This window comes from Vanellus vanellus (assembly GCF_965231255.1).
Source record: "Vanellus vanellus genome assembly, chromosome: 8".
Taxonomy (NCBI): Eukaryota; Metazoa; Chordata; class Aves; order Charadriiformes; family Charadriidae; genus Vanellus; species Vanellus vanellus.
Genome location: NC_138913.1, coordinates 26,857,019 through 26,874,854, shown reverse-complemented (window position 1 = coordinate 26,874,854; position 17,836 = coordinate 26,857,019). Strand labels below are relative to the sequence as shown.

Below are 17,836 nucleotides of genomic sequence, written 5' to 3'. Positions count from 1 at the left end.
AAGAAATATCTTATTTGCCATTGGGCAGTGCATTCTTACACTCTCAGGGGAAGCTTTATTCTTATCTCACAATCAGCTCTGAAACTACGGCGAAATAAAAAAGGAAAGTAAGGTTATAAATATAATTAGCTCTTTTTAAAAAGCTTAACTTTCTATTCATACAGTTCTCAATATAGTGTCTGATTTAAAAATATTTTACAGTCTCGGATTTGAGCAGGAGGACTGTCAGTCATTTAAATGCCTTTATTTTTTCTTTAGTGGATCAACAATCTTGAAGTTGACAGTCGGTATAATTCCTGGCCTTCCAGTGTGCAAGAACTGCTGCGTCCCACATTTCCAGGCGTGATCAGACAAATTAGAAAAAACTTCCATAATTTTGTAAGTAGTAATCTGACTAGAAATGAAATGTGTGTTTTGTTTTTTCAGCAGCAGGGACATTAGCTTTTGCAACTTACCTACGCATATGCTGGATTCCCTGTCACTTAACTTGAGATAGGATGCTTTTCTAAAAGGTTTTGTTCTACTTGTACTAGTAAGTTATGGCTGAGATTCAGAGATTACTAAGCATGATTCCCTGGCATCTAGTAGATGCCAAAATTGCTTCATCAATGGAAAAGATACTATCTGACCAGTGAGAATTTGGTGCATTTTGACTTTGTGGTAATACCTGCAGTTGGTTAATGAAATCCCTCAAATTTGTTAATTAGCATCTTCTTAACAGGGTTAAGACCAACTTCAGCTGTTTCAGTTAGAAAGCATTCTTGCACCAAGACTTCAAAAGATGATCAACAGCCCTCGGCTTAATCCTGGGTGTCCTTTTAGTCTCTAGGTAAACTATTAAAGTTAGATCTAATAAGGAGTTTGTGAATTCTGTACTGTAACTCTTGTCATGTGGCAGAGTGGCCCTAAAGAAATAAGGAATCCTCTGATTAGTGGCAAATAGGGACTTGAACCACCTCCAGCTGTGGGAGCATTAATGTGTTATCTTTTTCTGCCGCGTTTAGTACTTCTAACATTGAAATTATTAAATGGAAAGACAACACTTGGCATGAATAGAGGGCCCTAAATTCATTCTGAATGGCCCAGTTCTGTCTGGGTTTGGGCTTGCTTAGAGAATCTCTTAGCAGCATTGGCTCTCCAGGGCCTTGAGCAGAGCAATGCTGTGTTCCTCAATTCTGACAAATGCCTGTCTCCCATGCACATCTTAATGGGTGGATTTGTGTACACACAGAAGCAGACGCCTAGATGTTAGGGTATAGTGAGGTAAAGATATAATGTATGTAAGGAGTCTGGTCTCTTCTGGCTAAAGGAGTGGTTTAGGCTGGGTACTTCAGATAATGGACTTACAGACTTTAGAAGAAACTATTATTCAGTGGGCCTCATCTCCCTGGCTGTGTATAAAATGGGTCTGATCATAGCTTCATTCACGTCTCAGTGCGGAATTATCTCTAGTGAAACACCTGTATCTTGACTTCTTACGGGAACAGAAACTTTTCAATTGCCATTTGTATGCAGGTGCTGATAGTAGATCCTATTCACGAGACAACAGCGGAATTACTGAATGTGGCAGAGATGTTCTTCAGTAACCACATCCCACTGAGGTAACTGCTATGTTTTAATGGGATTTTTTTACATCAGTTTTACTTTTGTGACTTTTTCAATTGTAAAATTCTCACTGCTAGGACACTGTAGAAAAGTTACACATCTTGTATTGGTGGTTGGGAAGGGCATTTTCTATATACTGTTGTTATTTGAAAATTTTTTTTAACATAACTTTTGTTACTAGCAAAACAGAACTCAAGTTTCTTTAACAGTCTAAAAGAAACTTAAAAGCAAGTACTCTGGATGAAAGAGAGATGAAAAGCAAGATTCTGATAGATTCACCATTAGAGATTATATGTCCTAAGTTTGATTCCTGGCTGCTCTGCTCAAAATCTTATCAGTCTATTCTAGAATAAGCCTTTGTCTAAGATGATGATCATAGCTGACAGTTGTATGAAGAGCTGATTATTTATTAGTATAATACAGTCTTGATCTGGAGATTTGCTTGATTGCAGGATAGGACTAGTCTTTGTGGTTAATGACTCTGAGGATGTTGATGGACTTCAGGATGCTGGTGTTGCCCTCCTCAGGGCATACAATTATGTGGCACAAGAAATGGACAATAATTATGCTTTCCAGACTGTCATGTCTGTAAGTACTCATTTAAAAGGGAAATTAATGTTTTAACATTTTTCCGTGTATGTAAGATTATGCTAATGTACTAACACATAGATAACGGAAGAAATTTTTCTTTCATGCGGTATCAAGAGTATTTCCAAACACTAGTACCACACAATACATGTGTCTTTATAAAGTGCACCTGACCTAACATTAACAAGTAAGACTAGACTTAAATGTGACACTCAACACTTGCGCATTTTTCTGATACTGCCTCTTTGCTAAATCTGAGTTCTAAACAGCTGTATCCCTTCAGTATTATAATTTGTTTTGAAGAGTTCTTGCTGCATACTTTTCCCTCATCAAAAAATTATATACGTGCTAGTAAATGTATGTTCACTTGTGGTTTGACGCTGTTGTACAAATCAACAAGCTGGGGCATACTGTAAACATTAAGCTGCTGGTGACTTGAAGACAATGACTTTTATTCTTTTTTTTGGTATGTATTTGTAAGTCAAAGTAAAATCTTGTTGCTTCAAGAGGGGAAACAGTTACCTACTTTACATGTGGTGACTATTGTATTGTTTATAAGCATGTCTTGAGTTCTGAAGGGAAGGATAGCTCTTTGGATATGCTTTACTTAAGCCTTTTTTCCCCTAAGCACTACTTTTCACCCTTAAATACCTTTTCTAGTTAAACATGCAAGTTATTATTTAAAGAAATACATGATATTTACCTCCTTCCAATATCACCGGAATGACTACAAGGTAAAGAAGGTAATTATAACAGCTACAAGTGCTTAGGAGCTGTTATTGCAGCTAATAAATATGAAAATGCCTTTTGCAATCTGGCTGTTAATGCCTTATTATAATTACGGGAATACAGGTGACAGGTCAACTTACCTTTGGTAAGGACAGAAGCTTTACAGTTGCAGCTGTAAACTTGTATTTTTATCCCCCTTTCAGATATATAACAAAGTGAAAACAGGAGATCAGCTGAAAGTGGAGCATGTGGTCAGTGTTCTTGAGAAACAGTATCCTTATGTGGAAGTCAACAGCATTCTGGGAATTGATTCTGTCTATGATCAAAACAGAAAGGTAGGAATTAATGAACTAGAGCTTTTTTCACTTTTTTGTTTCAACACCATTTTGAAAATACAGTTACATACAATTTCTTGATTCAATTCTCTTACTAACCAGGTAGTTATTTTGTTATCACATTGGGTGACTTTTAGTAATACTTTAGTAAGTATTTATGTTCAGCACAAAGCTTTATATAATATACAGTAATAGATATTAAAAAAATCTGTATGTATAGTAGCACAACCAAGATAACTTTCTTGTGACTCATAAGTCATGCTTTCATTCTGATATGCAGACTTCAGTAGAGTTTAAAATTGCTTAAAAAAAAATCAAGGTGATAGCATGGTTCATAAGAAAACAAAGGGGCTTAATGTCTGTGAGGGATATATATTATATATTATATTTTTGTTGAGTATTCTAAAAGAAAGAATGAAAATGCTGTCCACAAAAGCTCTGTAACACAGATGATACTGTCTATATCTGTACATTAAGGAATGCAGTCAGGGTTACATAAATAGGCTCATCTGCACACGTGATTTCCATCTTCCGATGTAGGAAAGTGAAGGGAAAAACATTTTGCAGAAATCAAAACCCATAAAAGTAAGACACATGTTTTTGTATGACAGGAGAGGCCTGTTCAGTTTACAAACTAGATGCAAAATCAAACCCAAACAAAACAAAAGCGCCACTGCCCCCCTGAAACTCCTAACACGTGCAAAGTGCTCTCCTCCAGAAGACCTGAGAGGCCATTCTGAAGGTCTTGCTGCAACTGGTGTACCTACACCATCCTATACAACCACATCGTAAAACGTTACAAAGCCTTTTGATAAGGAAGGAAGCCTTTAGAAAGAGCTTATCTCTATATAAAGGACACAAGTTAAAACAGTGCTGGGCACTCTCATGTGATCTGAGCGTATTGGTAATTGTGTCCTTAAAAGGTCTTGAAAGCCCTCAACAAGAACCTCTAAACAGTAGAATAGTATTAACTTCTGTCCATAACAGAGCATCAATAATGATGTTGCATCCTGCAGTGGTTACATGAAATGGGGAAATCTGTCTTGATGTAATAACCGCCTCCCCCACAAGTAAATGTTTTTTCACAAGTTTAAGAAACATTTTCTTAAAAAGATAATAAAAAACCCCTCTACCCTGTCTTAGGTTACAGCTATCACTGCTTGTATTGCATTTGCTTCCATATGCAAAGTCAGATTTGCTGTTGTGCATTTTTTGCTATTACCAGAAAGTGCTCTTTGGAATGAATTTATTTACCTTATGAACTTAATGGAATACTTAGCACTTCTGTATTATGAAGTAACTATTTTTGCTTTGAAACTCTGAAAGACAAGGACATTTTGTGCATGTAAGTGTCTTGTGCACTGTGTAAAATTAATATTGTCTGTATTGTATAAAAGCTGGAAGGACATCTTAGTGTGTTTAGAATAGACTTGTGTGGATATTGCATGGAAATATGAACCCTCGCGATAATGGGCTGTCGTGGTAAAACTACTTCTTTCCCTGCGTTTAGGCAGCGAGAGGTTACTATGAGCAAACGGGTGTAGGTCCTCTCCCTGTTGTGCTGTTCAATGGAATGCCTTTTCAAAAAGATCAGCTGGATCCTGATGACCTAGAAACTGTGACAATGCACAAAATCCTGGAAACCACAAGCATCTTCCAGCGAGCTGTGTACCTGGTAGGTGCTGAGTTCAGCTGTGAACAAGAACAAGATTTGGAAAAACTGACTCAAAAGTCCCTGAATATGTAATACACAAGACAACTTAACTTGTGTCATTTCTTGGTTTGGTTGGTTTGTTTTGTTGTTTTTGGGTTTTGGTTGGTTGGTTGGTTTTAAGTTATCTAAGGCAAATATACATGTGAAATAACAAATGTTCCTCCTTTCTTCTTTCCTTCAGGGTGAATTATCTAATGACCAAGATGTGGTTGAGTATATCATGAACCAGCCTAACGTTGTTCCAAGAATTAACTCAAGAATCTTAACGTCTGACAGAGAGTACCTAGATCTGACAGGAATGAGTAAGGGACACTTATAATTGAATTAAACCTGAAGTATCTGAGTCAGAGACTTTTGCTGTCCCAATGGAAAGTTCTAGTGGGAAAGTATTAAAAGCACCCCAAGTGATGTTCTAGCCCTGGTGCTGAGGGAGACGTTACGTACCATGGCAATGTTAATGTCTACAGATTTTTCAAAACAGGAATTTGTTTTGCTTTTATACAAACCTTGAGGGGAATATGACTCAGCAAGTTGAGTAATTAGCAATGCTAGCAAAAGCCAAGAACAGTCATATAATGCATAAAGCAACAGCTTGTTTATTTCTAACCTTCTTTTGAGCAGAGATTGACAGTCAACTCTGGAATTACTTAAGGTTTAGCAGCACTTCTCATGGCTAGATGTATTAACATCCAGTGACTGCAGTGACTCTGCAGTGTGATGGCAGTGTTGCAAAAACACTTGTACAACTACCTTTTTTGAGTTGCTTGAAAAATAGTGGATTTTAAACGTGTATTATTTACATAAATTAACTTCAGCTAAGTGAGACTTGAACAATTCTTTCAACTGACTATAAGCAATGTAGTTGTTAACGTAGCTTATGAGAAAGAAGGTAACATATGAGACAACAAAAACATATCCCTCAGCTTATATAGTAACAGTGGAAATGACACATAAAAAGCTGCATCAGGAGGAACAAAATGGGATGTGTTTTTAATGTTCTGGTAATAGCAGTGATTTTTCTTTCATTTTACAAGGAATAATTGCTTTGGCATCTAATACTTTTTCTCTTCCTCAGATAACTTTTTCGTGGATGACTTTGCTCGATTTACCATGTTGGATTCCAAAGATAAGACAGCTGCTGTCGCAAACAGCATGACCTACTTAACAAAGAAAGGTAACATCTGCAGTGGATTATAAATCCAAATCTAATCTTATGTGCATTTCCAAGTGTATATGCAGTACTGAACACACGCATTGAGCCTTGTTCAGGCCTGTAGGTATGGCCTCATGGTGCAATCTAAGTGTTAAAAAGAAGGATTTTTTTTTTTTTTTTTTTAATACGACATGAAATCTACATGGAACAAGAATGTTCCTTTCTTTAAGCCCAGCCCAACCTTCAATGTATAATGAAGTCCAACCCAACGTGGTCTTGCTGTCTGGCAAATGGCCACCAGAAATGCAGCAGTGTAAGCTCTGATCCTGCACTGACACTGACTAGAAAAATACAAAAGGGCGCTCTCTCTCATAATTAAAAATTACTAAAAGTTAAATGGATTCAGAAGAAAATTGTTACTGCCCACTATATAAGACAACACCTAACACAGTCTGTGCAGTTTTTATTGCTCCAGTGCATGTACTGCTTTTTCAATGGTAGTATTGTTTTATTACAGTTATACGTGAAGTCTCCCATTAGTGTTAAACCTCAGCTGTACTTCTCAATGTAAGAAATGTGTGCACAGACATAATACAGAGCTTGATCAGGCCTTTTTCTATATCCATTTCAGTTAGGTATCATAAATAAGCTGCTGTCATTTGAACCAATTCATCTTGTTGCTGTCACCTTTACTAGACTCTCACAAGTTTCCCCAGTACTGTCTCCAGCCACTGCCACCTGCGTGCACTGCCTTAAATGTTCCCATTGCTCCTTCTGTCTTGTATTTGCCCTTGGTTCATGTTCAGTCACTTAAAACCCAACAAGGTTCTTGTTTACCCTTTGTAGAGTATTAACTAAACCTACACCTCTGCATGCTCATTTGAAAGTGTGCATTAATTTGCAATCCCATGGCTTGACAGTTTTGTGGCACTGTCTCTTCTGTCATTTAAGATATTTAGTGACTGGTGCCCTATTACAGTAATGATCTAGCACGTTTATTTTCTAAAATAATAGTAAAGTTATATGTATTGCTGGCCCAGCAACAGTACTGAAATAGCACTGTCATGCTAGTTTTTAAAGAGGGAAGAGAACAGAAACAGTCATAATGGCATGGCAGTTTTTGCAAACGGTCTGGTATGAAACTGGTAATATGTAGTATAATTAGTGCTGTAGCATGAAGTGAAAGTATCAATCTATTTGAGGGGAAGAAAAACTCAAAGCTTATTCTAAAAAAATTAGCGCAAACTTGTTGCTTGTTGGACTTGAACTTTAGTGATTCAGTTATGCCCAGTACAGTGCTGCAGCTTCTTGATACACATTGAGATTACTGTCAAATTATTAATGTCTCTCTCCTTTCCCCTTTCCTTTTTGCTTTTTGACCAGGAATGTCTTCCAAGGAGATCTATGGTAACTCATGCTTTAGCGTTTTGTTATGTTGTTGTTCTGGGAATTTTCTGGTTCCTCTGTAACATTGGCTTTAGAACCAGCAGGAAACGAAGCAAGCTGTTTAAATGCATGTTTGCTGCAGCACTTGTTTCTCTACAAAACTGATTTTGTGAACTAACAGCTTCCGTATGAAGAAGTGGTATGTCTGTAACCTAGTTGGAATCTGTAAGTGATTTATAGGTTCCTTTAAAATTTCTTAATTAAAAAGGTAACAAACAAACAAAAAAAATCCAGCTTAGGAACAGTGGTGCATGCTGTCCCATGTGGGTTTTCTGAATGAGGTAGATGAAATCTAATATAATACCAATGCTATTATTCTTGTCTTGCCAGACTTCATAGCTTAGCTTCATCCATAAATTTCCTATGTAATTTTACTTTTTTTGAAGTCTTTGCACGTGCATCGTATTTTTCCTCCAAATAAGGAAAAACTGAATCTTTCTTTCCCTTCATCCTTAGATTTCTCCCTTTTTTTCTAATTGCAGATGATTCCTTTGTTAGACCAGTTACTTTTTGGATTGTTGGTGATTTTGATAAACCTTCAGGGAGGCAACTGTTATATGATGCAATTAAACATCAGGTAGGTAGTGTTTTCATTTGAATGGGGTAGCAGTGCTAATACAGCAGTAGGTAGAGGATTGAAAAACGCAGTTGTGTTCCTGTTGTATGACCTGGGAAGACTGATTCTCCCTGCAGGGTCTGTAATTTCCAGCCTCATCTTACTTGTAGGGGCTGAAACATGGTTGACCTTCCTGTACTAGGACAGAATCCCCTCTTGGCACTATGCTAATACAATAAAGATAAGATGTTCTTTTAAGCCTGTGGTTCTAAATTGAAGATTTCTGTGTTTTGGTTTGGAGATGAACATAAGTGTTGCTGTCTGCTCTGTCTCATTTTTTCTGGGAAGATAACTGAATCATAAAAATAAATAGCTTACTCCTAAATCACTGTTTTGCCAGAACTCTGAGTGGTGGCTGCAGTCCTGTATCTCTTATGTAGCACAGTATTATCTAGAAGATTCCTGTTACAATGGTGCCTATATGCAAACTAAATGCTTGAAGTTAAATTAATTCATTCATGCTTTTAACCTTGTGCTGTTATTTACCTAATTTGGAATCTGGTTTTCTGGTTGAGAAAAACAAAGCTTTCGCTATAGTGTTTATTACAATAGACTTGCTCTTCTCATTTAAAACACTGATATCTGATATCTAAAACTTTCCTAATGCACGTTTTGTTAAACACAGAAATCCAGCAATAATGTTCGAATTAGCATGATTAACAATCCTAGTGAAGATCCAAATAGCCAGAATACACTTGTCGCTAAAGCCATATGGGCAGCTCTGCAGACACAAACGTCAAATAATGCCAAGAATTTCATCACCAAAATGGCAAAAGAAGAAATTGCAAAAGCACTAGAGGCAGGAGCCGATATCTTGGAATTTGCTGTTGGGGTAAGCATGTTTGTTGGCATTTACAAAGTTAGGGTACTCTACTTGTTCTTCCAAGGAATTTTTTAGTGTAGCATGTTCATATGCAAAAGATGCAGTAACAATGGAGAGTAACACTGTTGGCTTTGCTGTTGGTGTGGGTTTTTTTTTCTGCTCTGAAAGGTAAACTTACCTAAATATAAGAGTCCATCTAAAAATAAAGTAAATCCTCATACACATCAAAGCTACATAACTTTGCAAAGTCAAAAGGAATGCAGATCCAGGGATCTGTTTGAGTGAGTCAGTTGTTTCTTGGGGGGTTAAGAAAGAACTCTAAGCTTTTTAAAAAGCTGAGAAAAAAAAAAATACATTTCTCTTTTTTTAAAAGTTAGGCAAGAATCACTTAAGAACAGAAGAATGGAACAACTGGTCTAAGCAGCAGCAATTATTAGGGCTGTGGTCCTTCACATGAGAAGTTAGGAAAATGTTTGAAGGTGACAGGCAAGAACTAGGCTTAAGACCACAAAGAAAAGGGGCCTGGGGATAAATTTTAGCAAGATACAAAGATGTTCCTGAATAGAAACAAAAAAGGTGCATTAAAAAAAAAAAAGTGTGCAGAGGTGTACTTTTCTTCCTGTTTCAATGTCGAGTATTCTTTTCTTTCAGGGTATGGATATCAATATTTTCAAAGAGGCCTTTGAATCTCCCAAGGTGGATTTTATTCTGTCCCATGCTATATACTGCAGAGACGTTCTAAAGCTGAAGAAGGGGCAGAGGGCTGTGATCAGCAATGGAAGGGTGAGATCAATCAGCAGACAGTAACACAGCTACTCCACGTGTGGGAAAGAAGCAGACCTTGAGCAGCAGTCTAGGGATCACAGAGTCTCAACCTTCTTTAGGTTTCAGCAATCTTTAGGACTGCTTCCAGTTGGATTTATTCAGACCTGCATGACCTTTTCTTTGTACTGTGTGCAGTCAGTTGTTAGTGTTTTGTACAAATTCAGATCTCTCAATACCAGAGTTGCTTTCATGTTGGCAGTGAACTGAGTCCAGGGGCAGAAAGGGAAGATAAATTTGAAAGATTGTGCTGCTTCAGTTCATTGGGCAAAATGCTGCTGTAGCTGGCCCTGACCAAGGCACCTTGGTCTCTTCCACCAGCTCTTTGTATGCCTTATTTAGATAAGGCAAATGATGTTACAATAGTATTTCACTGCGAATAATGAAACCCAGCTGTGTAGATCATTGTTTTCTTTTTGTCAGCTGCTTCCTAGTTAGGAAAAAAGCCCACAAGTTCCAGTGGTTACTGTATACTTTAATGGCTTAAAAAATTCAAGCGATGAATTGTGGTATTCTATTTCTCTTATTAGTGAAATAGCAAGAATTGTCTAGGTAGCTTTTAGGCTTCTGAAAGCTAAAGGAGTGGGACTTGCTGGAGTCTTGCTGGACTACTGAAATTGGCCTGGTATTCTAGTGCCCCTTCAAGATGTAGTGTTGCATGTATAAAAACTTAACAAGCTTGACTTTTGCAAACCAAGCACTCAGTGAAAATTTTAAGTGTGCACTTTCTGCCTTAGTGTGGGACTCTTAGCTGTAAATAGCTAGACTTATCTGTTAACCTCGGGTGACATTGACACTGGGCTGGAGTATTTATTTAATACATCTTTGAATTTTGTTTCAGTGTAGCCTTTACCTAATAATGGTGATCCTATTTTTTTGTAGATTATTGGTCCATTAGAGGATGGTGAGATGTTCAATCAGGATGATTTTCATCTCCTTGAGAATATCATACTAAAGACGTCAGGACAGAAAATCAAATCTCAGGTTCAGCAGCTGGGATTCGAAGAAGATCTGTAAGTAAACGTGAAGAGGTCTACAAAAATGTGGTGGTACTCTGGTACCATGACTTTTTGCAGCCTGGAGAAAGCTCTATTGGCTCAGCTGTTCAAGGGGCAAGTGAGAGAGAGAGGTAAATTACCTTTTTTGGGTTTAAAGTGCTTTAGCGACTTTTTTTATAGTTCACAATCTCCTGGAAGAATGGAGCTGTAACTGTATCCCCTAGACTCAGGAGGGAGTTCTGAGAGTACTGGCAACCCCTGCTACGGTTCTGTGCTCAGAGTTCATTGTTCTTGATTCATTATCTATATCTAGTAGCAACCTGCCCTGGCTGGTCTGTTAACTCATAACAGAAGTTGGAGGACTCATGTTGGCTGGAGCCTCACTGACAAGCAGCAAGAAACTGGGAAACTGCCCAAGTCTGTAGGAATTTACTATAGATCCGTTCAAGTGAACATGAAAAAGTAAATGTATTGCTACTTGCTGAGATGACAGTCCCTGGATCACAGCAGCATGGGCGGCAGCAGCCTGCTTGGTTATCTGAGGGGTTCAGGAAGTGACTTCTTTGATTGGCCGGGTGGGGATACAGGTGGACTTAAAAAATAAAGAATGAGGGTGGAGGTGCATTCTACGGGGCTGGCTTAATTCTTTGCTGTGTTCAACTAGATGAAGTTTCATTCAAGGTTTAGTTGACTCTGGTTGGTGACAGCTTTACCAACAGAAAAGGCGTCTGTATGCAGAGAAGAGTTGTTTGCTGCTGTGGGATGTGTTACAAAGTGGTATAAATTGCTGCACATTATTACATTTATTCTTGAAAATGCTTTCTGCACTGGATTACCTTTCTGCTCCTCTAAATGGAAGAGACGCCTAAATTTTCACTAATATTACGGCATTCAGACTTCTTGTGGGTTTTTCTCCCAGCTAAATCTTAACTGACACACTATTCTAAACCATTTACTTCCAATGTATCAGGGTTTCATAATTCACGTGTATGACTACTATGGTATTGATGATTTACAAGCAAAAAGAAGGGAAGAAAATGAGACAATGGAATACGTTTTCTGAATTTGTTTGCAGTTCAGTTAAGTGCTGCATGGCCTATCAGTATAAAAATTATTTTAGTAGTACGTTTTACTGTCAGAACTACGGAACCATGTAAACTGTTTTTAACTTTTTAAAGAGAAACAATAGGAAAAGAGGTAGAGATAAGAAAATGAAAATCACAGCTCTAGATAATTATTGCAAAAAGCACAGAGGTGAGTTAATCAAAAGAGAGTAATCTTCAGATTTGAAAGAACTAAAGTCCATAGGTGTGCATTTGTGTGTTTGAGTTTATAGCTAAGAAAATAGTTTCTCTCATATTTAGCATTATATTTTTCCATTAAGTTGCTTGACTGTTAAAGGCTGGTGAAGTAAGTTAAGCGTGACCCCTTTTGTGGAGGTCTTGTGTGATTCTGACTCCTAGGAGGACAGGTTTTAACAGCATTCCAAACACTTTTGCACCCACTACCATGTTGGGAATCAACAGAGAAATAAGGATGATAGGGTGGAAGAAGAGGGCATAGTTTGAACATAGACTAGTTTTGGACAGAGCAGTGGTTTCCTGGTTTGAATGCTGGCAATGTTTTTCAAAAGCTTTTGAAATTATTTGCTGCATTGGAAAACACTGTAGAACTTGGCAGACTTCACCAAGCTTGTGGTTCTGGTATGAAAAATTTAAACAGCTGTCACTATAAATCTATCAGACTTACTTTATTCAGGAAAAACTGACAGACCTTTAAGTTACAGTATTGCTTCCTGGAAAAGCTATGATGTACAAATCAATTTTCACTGAACTTTCAAGAGGTTTTACATTTTCAAGATTAAATACATTCCTAAAACACTAGACTGAAAACTTATGGGAATAATAAAAAGGAAGCTGTCAGAAGTAACTCCCTTTTAATGATAGGACCTCTCTCTCCCAAAAATTTCTCCACACACAGGATTGCTTCCTAGTTCTTAGAGTTGCACTGTAAAGTGGGACAACTGCTGTGAAACCAGGGTTTGATCAGAATGGCTTACAGGTCTAAGAAAGGTTGGTGAAGATCAGGAATGCAGTGGCTGTAGGACGGCTCTCCCCTAAAATACCAGCTGCTCTGTATTTGTTACAGAGTTAAACCCTTTGGTACCCTCAGTAACAAGGCTGCAACCTGTTTAAATTAATGGTGGATTAACCCCTATATATGTTTAATTCTTCAGAGCTTGTCTAGAGATGTAGTAAAAATGTTAGTTTGTGTATCTGAATTCAATCTGTCTTCTCTTTTGCTGCTAAGTGGCATAAATGTGATAAGTACATGTTTTCTGAGTATCTGTGAACATTTTTTTCTCTTCTTTTCAGTGCAAGTGACTTGGTAATGAAAGTGGATGCTCTTCTTTCTGCTCAACCAAAGGGAGAGGCAAGAATTGAATATCATTTTTTTGAAGAACGATACAGGTATAGGATTGCTGGCATTTGCTGAGCAATATGCTTTTCCTTATCTTTTAACATTTCCATTGCTTTACATTGCATTTAACTTAAAAAATAAATAATCCAAGTAGCAATAGGAAAGTCCCCAGCAGTTTTCAGGGCACAGTGAGATTCCAGAAATTAATTTTATCTGCCTACCTATCTCTGTACACATTTATGTATATATGTATTTTTTTCTCTATCTAGTTTCAGAAGACACCTAGCATTTAGGAAGTAATTTGACTTCAAAATCATAGAATCATAGAATGGTTTAGGTTGGAAAGGGCCTTGAAGATCATCGAGTTCCAACCCCCCTGCCATGGGCAGGGACACCTCTCACTAGATTAGGTTGCCCAAGACCATGTCCAGCCTGGCCTTGAACACCTCCAGGGATGGGGCCTCTACAACCTCTCTGGGCAACCTGTTCCAGTGCCTCACCACCCTCACAGTGAAAAAACTTCTTCCTAATGTTTAATCTGAACCTGCCCTCTTCCAGTTTAAAGCCATTCCCTCTCATCCTATTGCTACATGCCCTAGTAAAAAGTCCTTTCGCAGCTCTCCTGTAGGCCCCATTTAGGGACTGGAAGGCCGCAATAAGATCTCCCCGGAGCCTTCTCTTCTCCAGGCTGAGCAGCGCCTACTCTTTCAGCCTCTCCTCATAGGAGAGGTGCTCCAGCCCTCGGATTGTCCTCGTGGCTCTCCTCTGGACATGCTCCAGCAGGTTCATGTCCTTCTTATGTTGGGGACTCCAGAGCTGGATGCAGTACTCCAGGTGGGGTCTCACGAGAGTGGAGTAGAGGGGCAGAATCACCTCCTTTGACCTGCTGGCCACACTTCTGATGCAGCCCAGGATACGGTTGGCCTTCTGGGCTGCGATCGCACATTGCTGGCTCATGCTGAGCTTCTCGTCAATCAGCACCCCCAGGTCTGTCTCCTCAGGGCTGCTCTCCAGCCATTCCCCGCCAAGCCTGTATTTGTGCTTGGGATTGCCCCGACCCAGATGTAAGACCTTGCACTTGGCCTTGTTGAACTGCATGAGGTTGGCTTGGGCCCACCTCTCCAGCCTGTCCAGGTCCCCCTGGATGGCATCCTTCCCCTTCAGTGTGTCTACCTCGCCAAACAGCTTGGTATCATCGGCAAACTTGCTGAGGGTACGCTCGACCCCACTGTCCATGTCGCCAACAAAGATGTTGAACAGTACAGGTCCCAGTACTGACCCCTGAGGAACGCCAGGGGGTGAGATGAGATGGATAGTGTTTTTCCTATGTTTATCTGTACATTTGATACTTTAAAATTGTTTTTTCTTCTGTTTAGTGCAGTTAAACTGAGACCAAAAGAGGGGGAGACATACTTTGATGTTGTGGCTATTGTTGATCCTGTGACCAGAGATGCTCAAAGACTTGCTCCATTACTTTTGGTATGTATGCAATGTTGTCATGCATTTTATGGCAATTTCAAAAAAGTTGTCTCAGTTCTGTAATTTTGGAATGTTTGTCGTCTTCCTTGACTGGGTGGTGACCAATGGCCTTCTAATAGTGCATCTGAGTTGCACAATACATTTATTAGTGGAAAAACAAATTCCACTACATGACACACTAATAAAATAATGCTTAGATATTGTCTGGATAGCTTTTAGTTTCACCATTTTAATGGTTTAGTTTGCAATGACTCTGTTCTTGAGGAAGAAAGTCTCTGCATACCAAAAAGAAAACCTGCAGTGTGAGGGAGCAGGTAACTGTTCTTCCTAAAACCAGCAATTAAAAGGTGGGTGGGATAAAGCAAATAATGAGAAGGGAGGATTGAGAATGAACAGGTAACATGGCTCCTTGAGGTCTTGTCTATAAGACCAGTGGTCAGCTTTCCTAGTTAGCTTTTTAAGGGATGTCTTTCTCTCATTACTTTAGGTTTTGAACCAATTGATAAATATGAACCTAAGAGTGTTTATGAACTGCCAGTCCAAACTTTCTGACATGCCACTGAAAAGGTAAGCAATACCATGCCAGGGTTAAAAAAAGTGATAGAAAGAAAAACCTGTTGGAATGTGCAAGCACAGAAACACAGTCAAATATCCTTTAGGAAGTCTCAATAACTGCTTTGAGTTGATTTTTATAATAGCATGATTTCCCGCAGAGATTCTGGGACTTTGTTGATAGCACAAGGTAATTCTGCTCTTTTACAAGTTGGGTGCTTTTAATGTGTTAGGTTTTTTATATCTGTATCTAGACAAAGTTAAATAACTTATCTTACTGGTTGAGTCTTGCACATTCTGTTTGATCCTTCAAGATGAAAATTCTGACCTATTCCAAGGTCAACACAACCTGTGTTGCTTTGGACAAAGCCTTGGAGACGTTGGAGGTCTGGGAAAGCTGATGCCATCAGTGAGTTCAAGGAGAGTGAAATATTTGCAAATTTTGGTGGAAACAGGTTCTAACATTTCTTTTTGAAATTTCAGCTTTTATCGCTATGTTTTGGAGCCAGAGATTTCTTTCACAGCAGATAATAACTTTGCTCCAGGACCAATTGCCAAGTTTTTGGATATGCCCCAGTCTCCACTATTCACTTTGAACCTAAATACTCCTGAGAGCTGGATGGTAGAATCTGTCAGAACCCCATATGACCTTGATAATATTTACTTAGAGGAGGTAAGAGAAATCAACGTGTTCTTATGACTACGTTTACATGGTGTTGTTTTTCCAGAGCTTATTTTTGTAATGGGAAAGAAATGTAGAATTTTCACGGAATCACAGAGTTTTCAGAGTTGGAAGGGACCTCTAGAGATCATCCAGTCCAACTCTCCTGCTAAAGCAGGATTGCCCAGAGCACATTACTCAGGACTGCATCCAGGCGGGTCTTGAAAATCTCCAGAGAAGGGGACTCCACAACCCTCCTGGGCAGCCTGTTCCAGTGCTCTGTCACCCTCACCGTAAAGAAGTTTTTCCGTGTATTTGAACGGAATTTCCTATGTTCTAACTTGTGCCCGTTACTCCTCGTCCTGTCACTGGGAACCACTGAAGAGAGCCTGGCTCCATCCTCCTTCAACCCACCCTTTAGATATTTGTATGCCATAATAAGGTCTCCCCTCAGCCTTCTCTTCTCCAGGCTAAAGAGTCCCAGCTCTCTCATTTTAAATTTTAATTTTAAAGTGCTAATAAACATAGAACTGTGGATATTAATACCTTTTACGTTTGCAGACCCCTAAATGTTTTCTAGGAGAGATGCAGCTAAACTTAAGCTCACTGGTAGTAAGATCGCTGTCCTCAATTATTCATGGATGTCTGAACCCTAGGTTGAAAAATACTGTAGGCTTGAAGCAGATCCTATAGATGCTTTCAGCGTGTACATATGACACTTCAGAGTGTCCTGAGCTAGAAACAAAGAAACTTTGGCCATTAAATATCTTTCCATTTATTGGTTAAAAAATTATTTCTGATTAGAGCTCCCTACAGCTAATGTCACAACTAAAAATAAGATTGCTATTTTTTTAAACCTCTTTTTAGAAATTTTGAAGATCTGAGTCCTGTTTCAGTAAGCAAATTCTACTTACTTTCCCTTGCTCTGAGAAGCCACCAAGCTGGTTTTAGCTACCTGTTCATTTTCACAGCTTTTGTTACTGGCAAGCACTCCTGTGGCCCACAAAAGGATATGCAGTACCAATAAAACAGTAAAACTGGTGCAGCAAAATTCCACTCAGATGCAATAGTTTTAGGAGCTGACTGCTGCTAGAACAGGCCTTGAAGTAGACTATTAGAATACTGATCTGGGGAGTGCTGCCCCACAGGGATAAAGTAAGGAGGAAAGAAAAATCCAAGGTTCTAGAGTTTAGTAGAAAAAGGACATTAGAAATGAAAGAATAGCTGTATGTGATGATTCTCATTAATCTTTAAAGGAATGGATAATTCAGTGCTAATTATTAACTTCTTCCTGTAGCAGTTAACATTAATTGTTTTCAGAAGATGTAGAAGTAGTGGGCTTGTAAGCAGTTAGAAAATGCATTACACTAACATGTTATGATGGGCACTAAAAACATTTTAAAAGTTAGATAATCCATGTGTGGTCCAAAGTAGAAAATTTTGGACTGTTAATGTTTAATAAAAGTTAAATGAGGCAGTCAAGTCTCTTCCTGTGAAATAAGCCATTATTTAGTTGGTCCTGAACTGCAGATATAGATTAAACCCAGTAATTTTGTATCTATAATCCAGCATATGCAAAAGATGCCTGACTGACAGCTGTGGAGGCAGAAGTCCTCTATCTGCAGCATGGGTATGGCATGGGCAGTGGCAGGACAAGCTTCCCCACTGATATGGTGACCTGGAAGAACCACCTCCAGAGGTGAGAGGGAAGTTCAGGCTCCAGAACCAGCCAGCCCTGGGCCTTGTCTGCCGAGACAGGCCCCAGCAGCACCAGTGACTCCTGAAGTGCAGAAACTCATCCGCTGCATAAGTAATGAGACTGTCAAACCCTTTACAAACTGGCCTCTTGAAAAGCAACAGTCTTTACAACCTTGTGGTCATTACCAATGTGGGT

General features: G+C 38.9%; 1 protein-coding gene across 1 annotated transcript in view; it reads left to right on the top strand.

Annotated features, from left to right (window-relative positions):
• UGGT1 (UDP-glucose glycoprotein glucosyltransferase 1) overlaps positions 1-17,836 on the top strand; it is a gene marked incomplete at its 5' end in the record, with an annotated part of 47,640 nt that overhangs the window by 17,060 nt on the left and 12,744 nt on the right. The window contains 16 exon segments of the mRNA XM_082487143.1: positions 259-378; positions 1,516-1,601; positions 2,058-2,193; positions 3,126-3,257; positions 4,768-4,932; positions 5,153-5,273; positions 6,047-6,145; positions 7,508-7,531; positions 8,053-8,147; positions 8,812-9,018; positions 9,661-9,792; positions 10,714-10,844; positions 13,205-13,300; positions 14,627-14,729; positions 15,217-15,296; positions 15,765-15,954. Coding sequence (XP_082343269.1) covers positions 259-378; positions 1,516-1,601; positions 2,058-2,193; positions 3,126-3,257; positions 4,768-4,932; positions 5,153-5,273; positions 6,047-6,145; positions 7,508-7,531; positions 8,053-8,147; positions 8,812-9,018; positions 9,661-9,792; positions 10,714-10,844; positions 13,205-13,300; positions 14,627-14,729; positions 15,217-15,296; positions 15,765-15,954 — 1,917 coding nt within the window.